At 43.1% G+C, this 15,812-nt stretch overlaps 1 protein-coding gene across 1 annotated transcript in view; it reads right to left on the reverse strand.

The window, feature by feature from the left end:
* The window catches only part of FLT1 (fms-related tyrosine kinase 1), a 59,192-nt gene that overhangs the window by 36,028 nt on the left and 7,352 nt on the right, over positions 1–15,812 (reverse strand). The window contains exons 2-3 of the mRNA XM_009699039.1: positions 13,711–13,819; positions 3,715–4,005 (exon numbers count right to left, since the gene is read on the reverse strand). Of these exons, the coding sequence (XP_009697341.1) occupies positions 3,715–4,005; positions 13,711–13,765 (346 nt within the window). The 5' untranslated portion in view covers positions 13,766–13,819. The remainder of the gene's footprint in view (positions 1–3,714; positions 4,006–13,710; positions 13,820–15,812) is intronic.

The raw sequence follows: 15,812 nt of genomic DNA on the forward strand, positions 1-15,812 counted from the left end.
AATACCGATACGCCAAGTTCAAGTATAATATCAGCTGAATTTCTGACATTCAGTGTTTGGAAGATTATTCTCTACCCTTTCAGAAAAACTATCAGACACTTCCAACTTCACAATCATTCTGTTACCAACTGTAAATAAAAACTCTCCAGAAAAATCAAGCCCCTACGTACCACCAGCTTATGCAGTGCGCATGAACCCCGTAGTCCTAAAAGCACTTTTAAAGTAGGCTATCTTTGCTATGCTCTTACCCCTTGAAATTAATTCCAGCATAGTCATGACCGTGCAATGACCACTTTGGGCTTTTCTGAGCTGCAAGTCTGTAATTTCCCCAGGCAATGCTATTTTTTGTTGACAGTGTAGTAGACAATTTGTTCTCTCTTCCCAAACAGCAACGCTCATGAGAGAGGCTGTAAAGTAAATTCTTCATCCCATGCCTACACAATGACATGGTCAACAATATTTGCCTTGCGGCCAAGAAGACTGCCCTCTTCTCATCAATATCTTGCCTCAATTTTTGCACAGTTCTCCTTGTTCACAACACTGTCTCTGAACAGGTACCGTCTGATGCACGTCCACAGTCTGCATTTCTCAGCAGTTCCTGACGGACACCCCAGCCCAGGCATCCAAAACAAAGGCGGACAAGATGAGACAACAAAGGCAAATCACACATTCTGCGAGTTATTTGTGATTAATTTTAATTTGTTTATAGCCATACACTAAAGACGGGTTTTCATATTAAGAAAAACTTTTTTGCTTAAAACTTCAGTCACCATTCACAGACTTTCAGTAATTTCTCCGCTGCAATCAGCTGATTTTTCAAGGACTTGGTCAACCTGAGGATTATTCTCTTTTGCAAACCACTCGTTTTCTCCTGTTCGTTTTTGCGGTGAAGCCAAGGCGGGCGATTTCCAATGCCCTGCTCCACTCACCCTGAAGCTGAGGGGCTGCCCTGGCCACCAGCACGCACAGAGCAGGGCTCAGCACCCAGGGCAGCCCCCCGGGCTCATCCCCAGCCCTTGTGCCTGCCCACAAACGCTGCCTTGCCGGGCCAAACTCTGCTCTCCGTTACCCCGAGGAACTTCATTGTAGGCAGAGTTTAGCCCAGGGGAGCGACAGGGGCATCACAGCGGGGAGAAGGGGATGCTGGTGTCGGAGTATTCAGCCGACCCGGGGTGGTAAGGAGGGAAAATTTGCATTTCCAAAAGCAAACAATGGTAAACAAGGGGAAAACATTACAATTTGTTCATTTTGGGGTTTACTTTTGCATTCCATCCATTTTTGCCCTTTGTTATGATTATGTTGTCTGTTCACTTATTTTTATTAATCAGTACAAAAATATAAATACAAGTTTTAATTTTAACACTTAAAAAAAAAAAAGAGAAATATAATTCACACCTTTCTCCCTAAATAATATATTACACAACAGAAAGCAGAGAAACTCCCCAAACTGATGAGATTCTCCAGTCATCTGAGGACACCAAAAGTGACATCAGTAGTTATCTGGCCAACAAGAACTGCTTTCCTCAAACGTTTCCAGTGAGGTTTCTCTGTGCCTCCCAACACGGGCAGCCACATCGGGATGCTACGACATCCTTGCACAGCATGGCCTTCCAAGAGCTGGTCGAGACCAGGCTGGTAGGACGTCCACCCAGCAGTGATACACATCGTCTCAATTCACAACAGTTTCACAGAGGAACAGTCTAATTGCCACATCTCTTTTTTTTTTGACCCAATCTCATATTGCCTGGCAACTGGCTGTTACAAGTCATCGTGCTCCGGCTCCCAAGGCCATGGAAAATTTGTAACGTCCTGTCATCACCGCCCACCTTGCCATCAAATGTCTTCTCACAAAATAGCCTCGTAAAAAAGGGGATTCTGTATTGTAATGCTTCTGAAGACTTGCAAATGCTAAAGGGCGCGCTTGCCCCGTTTTTAAGCAGTCATCAATGATTTCGTTTGCTTTTTAGGCCTGTTTTAGAAAAAAAGAGCGCCAGATCCCTTTGCAAGAACACATTGTTTCTGGAAGCCATCACACTAATAATGAACAAAAGAGCTACTGTATACAAGCGGGCTATAGGTGACATTTCAAGATATAAATGATTATTCTTTTCTTTACTCTGACAACTTCCAGGTTATCAATTGTTTTCTAAGCATTTTAGGCTCCATGAAACTGGCATTATGGGGAAATGCTATTGTTTACCCTTTCACACTTGACAAAAGCAATTCCCACGTGAACGACAAGTTTAGCCGTGGGACACAGTCTCGATACCTAAAGGAGGAAATAGTCTGGTGAGTTCCCAAGCGCAAGAAACTGTCATGTTGTCACCCTCTATTTTAAAAGCACAGCCACTTTGTTCCTTTGCTGTAGCTATTTTGGTCACTACGGTCTGTTTTGTTACAGCTTATGTAAATGCTATATAAATGAGCAATCATAAATGTAACCAAAAATAATAAAAGCTATGTATTGTAAAAAAATAAAGTTATCAGATCTATTAAAAATAGTAACTTTTCCCTTATACAGGATTTATAATACACAGAAACATCTCATAGCAAAATCATGAAGAAGGAAAAAAAAGGGGAAACGCTCGTAAGAAAGCCTTAGGTTGCCCTTAATTCTCCTTCAGCAGTTTGGCTGGTTCTTAATCCCCATAATAAATCCAATTGTCATTTGCATACCAAAAGCAATGAATATTTTTAATGGCTTCAATTCTGAATTTGTATTTTTAAAAAAGCATTAAACAACTCACTGTGCTGGCTGCAACCTTGTCAGTCATGTTAGTGTAATATTTCTCATCTAATAGGATAATTACAACATTACAAATTCCTGAATCTTCAGGCCCCGAGCAACACTCACACTTTTATCAGTAGCTTTTTACATCAGTGCAGAACTGACTTTAAAAATTGACCAACACAGCAACTGGAAGTCTACCTGGATTTATTTGGAGAAACATGGTTCACGTCTGTCAGTTTTTAAATCACCATTATTATAAATGATATGATAGGTCTGTGCATTATATCAACATTTTTATTTCTTCCCTGCATACTTCTTTTAGAAGATACTTTTTAAGATTAATGTACTTTAGTGTAGAAAATAATTTCAAATAAATAAGCATTAGAACTTGCTCAGCAGGTAATATTTATAAGTCCATCAAGATCAGATTAAAATAAAAAATATATAGTCCAGTCAATCTCAAACTGAATTGTGCTCATTCCGCACATTCAAGTTAACTTATTAAATGTCCGTTGTTGACTGAAAACAGCAGTTTTTAAAGTTAATCAGTTTATTCAGCTTTGACACTTTTGATGAGGCTGATATCAGAGTGGAAGAAAGATTGATCCAAAGTTTTCCTTATTGCTCAGTAGGAGGCAGCAAGAGAAAAAAATAACAACATGCAAAATGTAGCACAGGGGATCTTCCAAACCCCAGCTTCCACGTGCCTTGTCAAAGCAGAAAACACCCGTCTGAACTCAACTGGAAGCTCACGCGTTACGATTTTGTTTGCTATTCCTCCTACGTCCAACCCATGGGGGAATGTGCACCACCTCAGGGCCTGAAAGGTAGCAACAGTAATAAAAAATCAAGATGATATGAGACACCTGTTACTGTTTAATGAGTCCTTTAATGCTTTACATTGCTTTGTGTTGTACAATCATTCCTTGTGCTTTTATATTTGAGGATCCGAGAGTAAACAGCCTTTTTGTTGCAGTGCTCACCTCTGATTGTAACGTCTTTCTTTTGAAGCACTTCTTTCCCCGTGTATATGTTCCTTGCTCGGCAGGCATAGGTGCCCGAGTGTGCCAGGGAAACGTTCTTGATGGTCAGAGTGAGGGTGATGGAGTACTCCTTGTTGAGGGACCTTTTTGCTTTCGTTTGATTGTTGACCGTCCTCGGTAAAATCCAAGCAATGTCTTTGTACAGGAATTTGTTGGCCGAACAGGACAATACCAGATTCTCTCCTTCAATGGGCATTCTTTCCAAACTAATATGGAATCCACTCGGTACGTCTGTCAAAAATCAAGAACACTTTTTAGTTTATATGAAACGAATGAGCCAAAATTATCACGGCGTATATTTTCCCCTTTATCAGGAAGCCTTTGAACTAATCAATGTCGTTGTCTTCCTGCTCAAGTCTCTAATCTTTCCTTTCACATGCTGGGCTCCAGCTATTCTTCTAATTTGTCTTGGAGCTATGAGACACTTGGGCTCAGATATCAGCTGGTGTAAACTGAAGTTGCTCTGGGAACTAGTGAGTTTGTATAAATGTTATGCCAAGTTAAGACAGAGTAGGGCAAGGTACCAAAAGCAGAATTATTTAAAGACAGCACAGTGGGACTAAGAAAAAGGAGGAAAATTCTGATCTCCATTCCAGCTTGTGAACTGCATGAGAGAAAGCAAATCTCAGGAGGACAGTAGAAAAATACTGCAGCTCATCATGCTTGGTTATATTGTCTTCTTGTTATTCATAACTATTCAGACAAATTATGTCTATTTCTTAAAAATTCCTCAAATCCTGAGAAATTACGGAATCTGTGATTACCTGCCTGAGATTTCCCTTGGAACAGAGGTGCTTACCCTCCATGCATTTAAAGTGTGTCAGCCACCCAGGAGGAAAGCAGAAAGGATGTGCTCTGGCCTGGGTGGCCAGCTGTGCGTGGGCAGCACTCGGATGTAGATCCCTCTATTCAGGCTACTTGACATTAATCATAGGTGAACAATATTTCCACCCAAGAGAAATCAAGGATCATTGCACTAACCATTTACTAACATGACTTCAAGTTTTCACAAGGACTTTTCATAGCACAGCACAGCAAATTCGTGTTCAGGCAGGAATAATTTAGACAACAATGTAAAAAGTCATACTTGATGAAGTTGTGTTTGTAGTTCATGGTAACCCTACTGCAGCTTTCTCCACCTGGGGAGCGGCACAGAGCCGCGGCGGTGCCGACTGCCTCCCGGCCGGCTCTGCCTGGGGCTCATCCCTCCAGCAAGGGAGAGCTACGCCACTGATCCCAGTGAAAGTAGAAGCAAGTTCCTGAGGGAAAGCACTTCCAAGTTTTACTCCTGGAGTGCAACCTCTCTTGGTTTATTTGTAGCCAATATTCTGATAAAGTCATTTCCTTCTTCTCGGTCAAGCAACATTGACTTTGGCCATTTTCAATTGTTCTTTCACTGCTAATTGCTGCGGCACTTGGCTGTGAACTTGACTCAAAATCATAAGAATGGTTTTGTCTTTCATAAAGGAGAATTATGCCTTTTTTTCTTGTCCTTTAGAGCATGAGCAGCTCAACACCACCTTCCATTCAGTCCCAATGTCGCTTCGGGTTTAATGTCACATCAGTAGGGATACGTAAAGAGTAGATGTCCAGTGAATAACATCCCACATCTTCTTTCAGTAACCTCTTTCACTGATTAACCAATCCACCAGAAATCTTCTCCCTAAACCCCCACAACACAAACTGAGCTGCCTTGCCTCCCCAGGGGGACCATGACCATGACCTGCTCACTGCTGCCTTTCAAAGTTCTGTCTGCTGAAAGTCTGGTACCAGTCGCTCCCCTTAATATCCTCTTTTCTACACTTAGCCCTGAGTGTTAAGCACACGGTAAATGGGCTCCTGCAAGTCCTGGATTGAAATTTCCTCTGACTGTAAGTGCCTTCCAGGGAGAGGCCTGATTCCTGTTGGTTGAACTCATCGTCTCCTTGCGGTGGGAGGAAAGTGTGTGCCTGCCACCAGCTGTAGTTCAGGTGCATGGTCCAAAGATCAACCAAATGGAGTCAGTGACACTAACATATTAGATTAGAGATTAAAGCCTGTGTGTTGACTTGTTCCTCTTACATTTCATTGGGATCCCCTTTTTTCCTCTCTCCTGCAAACAAAACTATAAGAAAAACTTTAAATTTAGTGAACTCATCTATAAGTGACTATCCTCAGCACCCTTTTTGATACGTAAGAGCACGTGCTGCCAGATTCTGATCTCAGTTAAGAACATGTTGACTGGAAGTGCTAATAACACAAAACCTTTCCTTACATGGGGTACAGCATATTTAGCCTAAACCATCAAACTGTAGACCTTGACTTGAACATAGCTGTTTTGGGTACGAGCAAAAGTTTACAGCCCATGGAGTGACACAGGCACCTCCAGAGGGCAATGCAACCCATTGCCTTAAGATGAGTCAAATTCCAGATACCCTGATCCCTCAGGCTTAATTATGAAGAGATCCTACATGCCTAGCTTAGGCTTAAATACTTAACTTTAAGGCTTAAGTTAGATGAAGTGAATCCTATGCTTGATTTCATTAAAAAGCATTGAATTCAGATACACTTAAAATCAATCAAGGGTCCAAAGTTTTGATCATGGATAAGTATTTGGATGAAAGAAATTGCTGCGTCTTACTCACAGTACATCTCAAATAGTTCTAGTATATGTTGGGAAAGCCAGGGTATGAGTCTGAAATACTGCTAATTTTTGGCTTTTGCAGATGCCAGTACTCAGTAAAAGCTAGAAAGAGCCAAGCAAAACTCTTAAGATGAAACTAAAGATCCCCTGGGACTGAGACAAACGAACTATTTTTAACGTAAAAGCATAGCGTGCCAACACAATAATATAGTTGCAACTACTTCCATGTTGTCAGGTCTGGAGCTCGTCCTAGATGTGTCTTCTGTGAAGAAAGACTGTTTTCTGAATAAATCCAAGGACAAAAGCAAAATGCACAGGATTCCAAGAGAATCATTTGTTTAACGGCTACGAGCCCCCTAATATATGACACCTCTCACCAATTGTTACAAGCTCAGGCTAGCTAAATAACGTGGCTGGGAATAATGTAAAAGGGTTTTATTTACTTTAGTGATTTGAAGCTTCCTGTGGAAATAGCTCCCAGGTTTCCTGATGGAAGATTTTGTTTATCTTTGCCAAGCACCATCAGGAATCTCAAAATAAAGTGTGCTCAGTGACATTGGGAAACCAGGGAGATAAGGCAGAGCTGTTCCTGTTTCACCCTCTGTAATTGCAAACACACCCATGGGCCTGCTGTGTGCCAGCAAAACAGCCCAAAATGTAGGAGAGGCGGGCGGGAAGGGGGCTACCATAGTTAAATTTGGCATAGAGGGGTTGTTACAGAGACCGTTTCGGTATCAGCGAGTAGGACAGCTTTCAGAAATCACCTTTCTACGTTGCTTTTATATGAGACACACAGCCTACTTTTGTGCCCTGAGCAAAGATTTGCTTTTAGAAAGAAGACGGTGTAACGACACCCCCAAAATGCCCTTCATCTGACAGAGGCCATAGGAAAGGAATGCTACTCCAGAGCCCATGGACTTCACGTCCTACACCCTCAGGCACCGCGTATAAAGTTACACCGCTCTCAAACCTCCCAGATACACATAAGCAAGTTTCACTTCAAGTCCGAAAATAATGAGATTTACAATAACTTAAGGAAAGGCTTGTTCTTACTGAGTCCTCTCTGCTATACCTTCTTGCACTCATTTCATCACATCTACCTTTCCCTGAAGGGCTGGAACATGCCACCACCAAACTAGGGTTGGTGGGACAACAAGCTCTGCCTTCCCACGACCTTCCCAATGGTTTCTGCTTATAAAAAAGAGACTTCTCACACCACCACAGCCACTTCACTGGGGCACGTGCATTTTCTGAAGGACATTACCTCCAAGGAAAGGGATTATTCCTGTTCAGGACAGGCTTTGTCTCCATCTGTTCTTTGGAGTCCTTCCTGGCTTGTCCCTTTTACAGAGGGCAGTAGCTCCTCTTCCTACAAGAGATCGCCTTCTCCTGCTTAGACACTTCTCTTACTTTTAGACGCTTTTGGGTGGTTCATGCTGGCTTCATATGGCGCCAGCAGACCCAACGACATAAGATAAACTAGCCCCAAGCTGTCACGCAAGACCTGAAATATTGGGTTTGGACTCATCAGAAGGAAATACTTTGCAGTGTCCTGTTCACATTCATCAGCATTTAGGGCTGTCTTTTTTTTTTTTATTCCTTCAGCATGTTTTTCAGCAAATGCTGGATGTGTTCATTTCATTGACGTGAAACACAGGCTGTTACCCAGCCACAGCAGTTTGGTCTCAGCTGGTGGAGGACAATTATGATTACACCACGCGAGCCCAACCGATGCATTACGTGCGCAAAACAGGAGAATGAGCCTAACTTGATTTTTGCAAGTTCAAATCAGCAGTATTGTTTAAACTGCCTTCAATTAGTGCAACTGAGTATCAGCGGATGATCAGGACTTTCCACGTCACACAACTGAAGTGTGCAGCTCCAGGAACTCAGAGGACAAATGCGTTTCAACTTCATCACCTTATGCAGAAAGTTTGCCATCAGTCAAGATATTAAGAATTTCCAAGCCATAATAAAGCTGCCACTCCTCTTTCTGAACACCAGCCAATGCAAGAGTCTTCAAAGGGAAGTCATAATATTCTGCATGTTCTCATGCAAGCTTTGGTATCAAGGAGAAGGGTTTCCTTCTGTCCGTGGTCGAGATCTAGCAGTGTGAGATCTAAGCAGGGAAATGAACTCCTTCATGTCACTGCACTAAAATATCTGAAACTTTGAAAAGGAGATTTGGATACAGCGAATGGGGCCCATCAAAATGCAGCTTCATTTGGTTTCAGGGTCTTCCATGTCGCATTTTGAAGACTGAGGAGTAAGAGCTAGAGAAGGCCAAATTCAGCATCTTGCACATTAAAAGAGCAACAGCCTCAGGGAGTGACTCTCAGTGACTGCTCAAAGTTACACGTGAAGTCCTCACATAAAGATGAGAATACGGTGCCATTGGCCTGTGAATTTATGGAGAACTATGCGTCGTTGTTTAGCTTTCTGTCCCAACAGACACAATGTAAGGATAGCAACGAAAGCACAACTGTCATTTGAGAGCGGGGACAGCAGTCATCTTCCAGGTGGCAAATGTTCTTGTCACATCCAGTAACAGAACATGGAGATATTCTTCTTGTTTCTGTATTTTAGCAAATGACCTGCCTATGTGTCACTTCTCTGTTTATACTTTTCATGCTTGTTACCAAATTTCTATATTTATAGATAATTGGTACTTTCTAAATGCGGAAGTGTATTATGATATGAAGCTTTTAACAACTGTAGACACCCACGAGCAAGGTCTGCAAGGAGAAACTGTACCAGCAGCATGTAGTGGATACTACAAAAAGAAACGAGGGGTGGTCACAGTGGGTGACTCTCTGTTCAGGGGCACTCAGGTGCCCATCTGCTGACCTGACAAGGAGTCACAAGAGGTGTGCTGCCTTCTGGGAGCTAGAGTCCGAGATCTTGCTGAGAGGGTGCCACAACTTGTCAAGAGCACAGACTATTATCCATTGCTACTCTTACGTGTGGGCACAAATGACACCGCAAGCCAGAACCTGGGTGGAATCAAGAAAGACTACAAAGCCCTGGGTGTGCAAGAGAAAAGTATCAGTGCCCAGGTTATATTTTCTTCCCATCAGATGAAAGGGTGCAGCCAGAAATAGATGCATCATACAAATCAACTTCTGGCTTCATGGTTGATGCCGTCATGAGGGTTTTGGCTTTTATGACAACGGGACATTCTTTTATGACTATAGCTGTTAGGAAGGGATGGGATCCACCTGTCTAGAAGAGGCAAGGGAATCTTTGGCAGCAGGCTGGCCAGTTTGGTGAGGTGGGCTTTAAATTGAAGGACTCAGGTGGTGGGGTCCAAAGTGGCAATGCTCACACCATTGCATCCAACTGGGGAATGAGGCAGGCCAACCAGAGCAGTGACAGATGTTCCTTAGCCACCTCCCAAGATGAGAACCAGAAGACCAACCACCTCAAGTGTATGTATACCAATGCATGCAACCTGGGAAACAAACAGGAGGAACTGGAGCTCTGTGCCCAGTCAGAAAGTTATGATATCATAGGAATAACTGAAGCATGGTGGGACAACTCACATGACTGGAGGGTCACAATGGATGACTATAGGCTGTTTTGTAAAAACAGGCAGGGAAGAAGAGGAGGAGGAGTCGCACTCTATGTAAGGAGAACCTTGAATGTATAGAAGTCAGCTATGGCAATTGTGGACACCCTACTGAATGCCTGTGGGTCAAGATCAGAGGGGTCGCCTCCAAGGGGGATCTTACAGTAGGCATCTGCTACCAATCTCCAAACTGAGACGATAAGGCAAACGGAGCAATATTTGGGTCATTTAAACAAGCTTTGGGTCAACAGAACTTGGTTCTTATGGGTGACTTCAACTACTCTGGCATTTGTTGGAAGAACAATACAGCAGCTCATATGTCATCCATCAATTTCCTGGAACGCGTAGAGCACTGCTTCCTCATACAAATGTTAGATGTGCCAACCAGGAATGAAACACTGCTGGACTTGCTACTCACAAACCAAGAAAACCTGCTTTGTAATATCTCGGTTAGTGGTAGCCCTGGCCGCAGCGATCACAATACTGTGGAGTTTGGGATGCTGCCGAGCATGCTGAAGGTTAGTACTAAGACAAAGGTTTTAGATTTTAGAAGAGCAAACTTCAGCTTTCTCAGAGCTCAGTCAGGAGGGATTCCATGGGAAGTTTCCAAGGAGGATAAAGGAGTTAGCGAGTGCTGGGAGTTTTTCAAGACCACTCTCCTGGAAGCACAAAACCAGTTCATCCCCTTTAAAGGTAAGGGAAGCAAGCAGAGCATCAGATCCCCTTGGCTTAACTGCAAGCTTCTGAGTATGATCAAAACAGAAGGAAAATATTGGCCTGCTGTTACACAGGAGAGGTGAATTAGTCACCAACAAAGGCAGAGGTTCTCAACACTTTCTTCACCTCTGTCTTTACCAGCACTGTTGGGCCCCAGGCCTTGGGAACAAAAATCCAGGTTGATGCAAACACAAACCCACCGTCAGTGAAGGAAGAGTTGGTCTGTGAACTATTAAAGGAGTTTGACCCCTACAAATCAATGGGCCATGACAAAATCCACCTGAGGGTGTTCAGAGAGCTGGCTGACATTGTTGAGAGGCCGCTCTCCATGATCTATGAGAAGTCGTGGAGCCTGAGGGACATCCCAGAAGACTGGAAGAAGGTTCATGTCACCCTCATCTACAAGAATGGCTTAAAGGAGGATCCAGGCAATTATAGGCCCATCAGTCGTACTTTGGTCACTGGGAAAGTTATGGAACAAATCCTCCTGGGGGCTATCACAAGTCAAATGAAGCACGGGATTGGGAAAAGCCAGCACGGATTCACCAAGGGCAAATCATGCTTGACAAACCGGATTGCTTTCTACAACACAGTAACCTGCTCAGTTGAGGTGGGGCAAGTAGTGGACAACGTCTATCTGGATTTCTCCAAGGCTTTCAGTATGGTTTCACACAGCCTCCTCCTAAAGAAACTGATCCGTTGTGGTCTGTGTGGTGGATGGGGAAGTGGCTGAGGGGCCACACCCAGAGAGTGGTGGGAAATGGCTTCTTTTCAAACTGGCAATCTGTCAGAAGTGGGGTCCCCCAGGGATCGATACTAGGCCCAACGCTGTTGAGTATCTTCATAAGTGATCTGGATGATGGGATCGAGTGTACCTCGATGAAGTTTGCCGATGACACCAAACTGAGTGGGAAAGTGGATGCTTCGGAAGGGAGAGCCACCCTGCAGGAAGAACTGGATAGGCTGGGAAAGCGGGCTCACAGAACCTTATGAAGTTCAACAAGGACAAATGTAAGGTCTTGCACCTGGGAAAATGTAATCCAGGAACACAGCATAGGCTGGGCTTTCTCCAGTTGGGGAGCAGCTCAGTGGAAAGGGACCTGAGGGTGGCAGACACCAAGCTCAACAGGAGTGAACACTGAGTTGCTGTGGCAAAGGAAGCCAACAGGATGCTGGATTGCATCAACAAGGGCATCACCAGCAGAGATGAAGAAGTCATTATCCCCCTCTACTCAGCGCTTGTCAAGCCACACCTGGAACACTGTGTTCAGTTTTGGCCCCTGCTACACAAAAAAGCTGTGGACAGGCTGGAGAGGGTTCAGAGAAGGGCCGCAAAGGTGATCAAAGGACTGGGAAGTCTGCCATGTGAGGAAAGGCTGAGAGAACCGGGTTTGCTCAACCTGGAGAAAAGAAGGCTTAGGGGAGACCTTATCACCATGCTCCAGAATTTAAAAGGTGGCTACAAAGAAGATGGAGACTCCCTTTTTATAAGAAGTCACATGGAAAAGATGAGGGGTAATGGGTACAAGTTACTCCTGGGGAGATTCCGATTGGACAGGAGAGGAACGTTTTTCACAATGAGAACAATCAGCCATTGGAATAATTTCCCAGGGAAGTAGTGGATTCCTCAACATTGGACACTTTTAAGATTCAGCTGGACAGAGTGCTGGCCCATCTTGTCTAGACCGTGCTTTTGCCAAGAAAGGTTGGACCAGTTGATCCTTGAGGTCCTTTCCAACCTGGTATTCTATGATTCTATGATTCTATTACAGCTAGTCAGAATATTTAAAAAAATATAAATTTTGGTCCACAAAATGGTGAGGAGGGACATTTTTCAAAGAAGTTTTCTTCCTTTTTTTAAATCAAATCTAGCGAGCGTGTGTCTACTCTCTTTTGATATCTATCAGTGTAGTAACAGAATGAGTTTCACTAAAATCACTTATCAGAATGGTAAGCCAGAGACTGACAACAAAAAACAGATAAGAGAAAGCAAAAATTAAAAGAGATACATTAAATTATTTTTCCCTTTCAGCTTCAAGATTATGATTTTGGCATTGAAGTATCAGAATATTTTAAACTTTTTGTCTTTTCTCGTATTTCTGAATGAATTACATTTCTTTAATGACCGACCCTGAAAGTTGTCATCAGCCTAAGTGCTCTATGAACTACCACTTTGTAAACAAAACCAAAATAAAATCTTTTGCCAGAAAACAAATCCTTTGTAATGGCATGTGCAGACTTTATGCTGCTAAATCATGCAGTATTTATTCTCAAAAACTCAGTGTGGTTTTTTTTCAGTAATTCCTGTAAGTCAAACATTTAATAATTTGTTTCTGAACCTGAAAACATCTAAACACATCTAGTAATGGAAAAATAACTGGAAGCATACTCATATGTGCAGCTAACACAACGAGTCTTCTCAGTTCCAAATGACATCCAAGGTTGTCTTTCTCAGAAGAGGGAACAAAACTCTGCAGTTTGTACTCTGCCACTTTTCTACCTACAAGTTGCCATAGTCCCTGAGAGCTCTGAGGGGCTACCCAGGTACCCCAGGCATCCCTCCTCTGGCACCACGCTGCCTGCAGATGCTGACACTGCTCTGGACACTACATTGTGAGACCTCCTGGCTGGCAGCAAGATGAGGCTGTAGACACTGTCAATGTTACACATGAAACTGGCTTACTGACCTATGAAAATATAGTAAAATTTCACGTACGGAATGATTGCAGAGACTAGGTGATTTAAAAGGGGGAATTACAGGTTGCTGTATTCGTTAGCAATTTGTGTCATGCTGGATACTTGATGGAGGGATGAGTCATTCACCAATTTGGTGTCCTTCTTAGAAATCCAGAGCAGTTGCTTTGAAAAACCCTTCTAGGAACACCCAAGTGCATGGTATGAATTTACAGGTGCACACATTACAACAATTCTCAAACTGTGATATATAAAAAAAAAGCCACAACAGCCTAACAGTTATAACCTCAGGATCAGGAAACACATTTGGTTCTAGTAAGGGACTAGATCTTACCTGTTACAATAAAGCTGATGTTTCTTTCGGATTTTCCCACTTTATTGGATGCCATGCAGCTGTAGATTCCAGAAGATTTGGCTTCAGCTACAATGAGAGTGCTAGCAGTCTGTGAAAGAAAGAAGAGGTTTAGCTCTTGTTGGCTCAGGAACTCGTTTAAAGCTTCCCTTCTCTTTTTCCTAAGTTACCATTGACAGTCCCATGATCCACTCTTCCCATTCGCTCAGTGCTGGGCACCACTGGGGCTATTTAAAAGAGATGTCACCACATATACATCTTTGGAAAGGGTGGGAGAATAACAGGAAACAAGCTCCTTGGGTGACCCTTGTATTATCAGAGCCATCATAACCAAAAATCTTTGAACGTGTCTTTCCGATTGATTTATCTCTTGCTGCTGATGTAATGATACGCTACAAAACATAGAATCACAGAATCATTATGGTTGGAAGAGACCTCAAAGATCATCAAGTCCAACTTTCTACCCAACGCCACCATGCCCACTAAACCATGTCTCGAAGTGCCACATCTAAACGTTTTTTGAACACCTCCAGGGATGGTGACTCCATCACCTCCCTGGGGAGCCCGTTCCAATGCCTAACGACTCTAACAGTGAAGAAGTTCTTCCTAGTATCCAACCTGAACCTCCCCTGGCACCACTTGAGACCGTTTCGTCTTGTCCTATTGCTGGTTACTGTGGAGGAGAGACCGACCCCCACCTGGCTACCCCCTCCTTTCAGGTCGTTGTAGAGAGCGATCAGGTCTCCCCTCAGCCTCCTCTTCTCCTTGCTAAACACCCCCAGCTCCCTCAGCCGCTCCTCATAAGACTTGAAGAGTGACACAACGTGGTTCACCTAAGGAGATAAGCAGCCTGTAGGAAAGCCCGACTGCAAAGGGAATAGGTGAGGCGTGCCTCACGCACTTGGATAATGCTGGGAAAAAAATATCTCTGTTTGGCACTAAATGCATTTGATTTCTCTTTCATTTTCTCATATACGTGTCAGGGGAGAAAGGATGGGGCAAAAGAGATGTTTACTCATTCTCTTTTGGACTATTTCCTCTTCTTGGACTTAGCATTGCTATTATTAAATAGTAATATGTCAGTTTTCTTTACATTGTATTCTATCACCATCTTAAGAGGTTCGGCACACTGAATATTTTCACAAAGTGATATGACTTACAAGATAAGACCTTAGAAGGCCAAGAACCACCAACACCTGATGTGCTTTTAGAAAGATAAAAACCATCACAATAAATAAGAGTTAGACCTTCATGGTGATGGAAAGCCATGCTCTAATGCCTTGGGCACTAAGTGAAAGAAGAAAGTTATACAGAAACAACCGAGGTGTCATTCTGATATGAAGCTGAGACAAGGGGCATGCACATGAAGCTTAGCAGTGGGACGTGCTCTCAGATACAACTTGGTAGCTTAATTTTCTGTCTTGCTGTCTCCGTTTTACTTCTTCTGTAAAGCATGCTTTGGCTGGAGTTACAGTCAGAGCTGGGACAGTGACGAAAGGAAATTGTGTCACCGCAGAATCCCATTGTCTGGAATTATTTGGCTTTTTAAAAAACCTTCAAAATCATTTTTGTGCAATTAAAACATTCTTTCAAGTCTGCCTGATTGCTGCAGTCCAGAGACAAGCACAAGAGGGTGAGTCAGTAATAAATAAGGACCAGTTATCTATATTTCTACATAAACACTGGCTGAATATTTGCACTGCTTCTATGTCTCCTACTCAGAGACTTCATGGCTGTCTCCAAACTCCTCGTTGAACCCCCAAATAATATAGATCCTCTCATTTCCCAAAACATTCCTTAGTAGAAAGAGTCTATTACTTTTCCTACTACTCAAGCAAACACAGTAGAGTGAAGTAATTTGATTTTGGCTTATTTGCTTTAGAAAACTGCCCTATGGGAAGTTCAAGACTACAAGTGATGCTAACAGCACCTCTACCCTGTTACGCTGTGTCAATGGTCAGCTACCAGTCTGCTAACAAACTACATCTCATTTCTAGCTAGAATTTTTCTAACCTACCTTTTTGACTCTTCCGTGAGACGAAAGAGGCCCAGTAATACCAGATAGACAGCCCTTATAAATAATC

The sequence above is a fragment of the Cariama cristata genome, unplaced genomic scaffold (genome assembly GCF_000690535.1).
Source record: "Cariama cristata isolate BGI_N322 unplaced genomic scaffold, ASM69053v1 scaffold7184, whole genome shotgun sequence".
NCBI classification, from domain to species: Eukaryota; Metazoa; Chordata; class Aves; order Cariamiformes; family Cariamidae; genus Cariama; species Cariama cristata.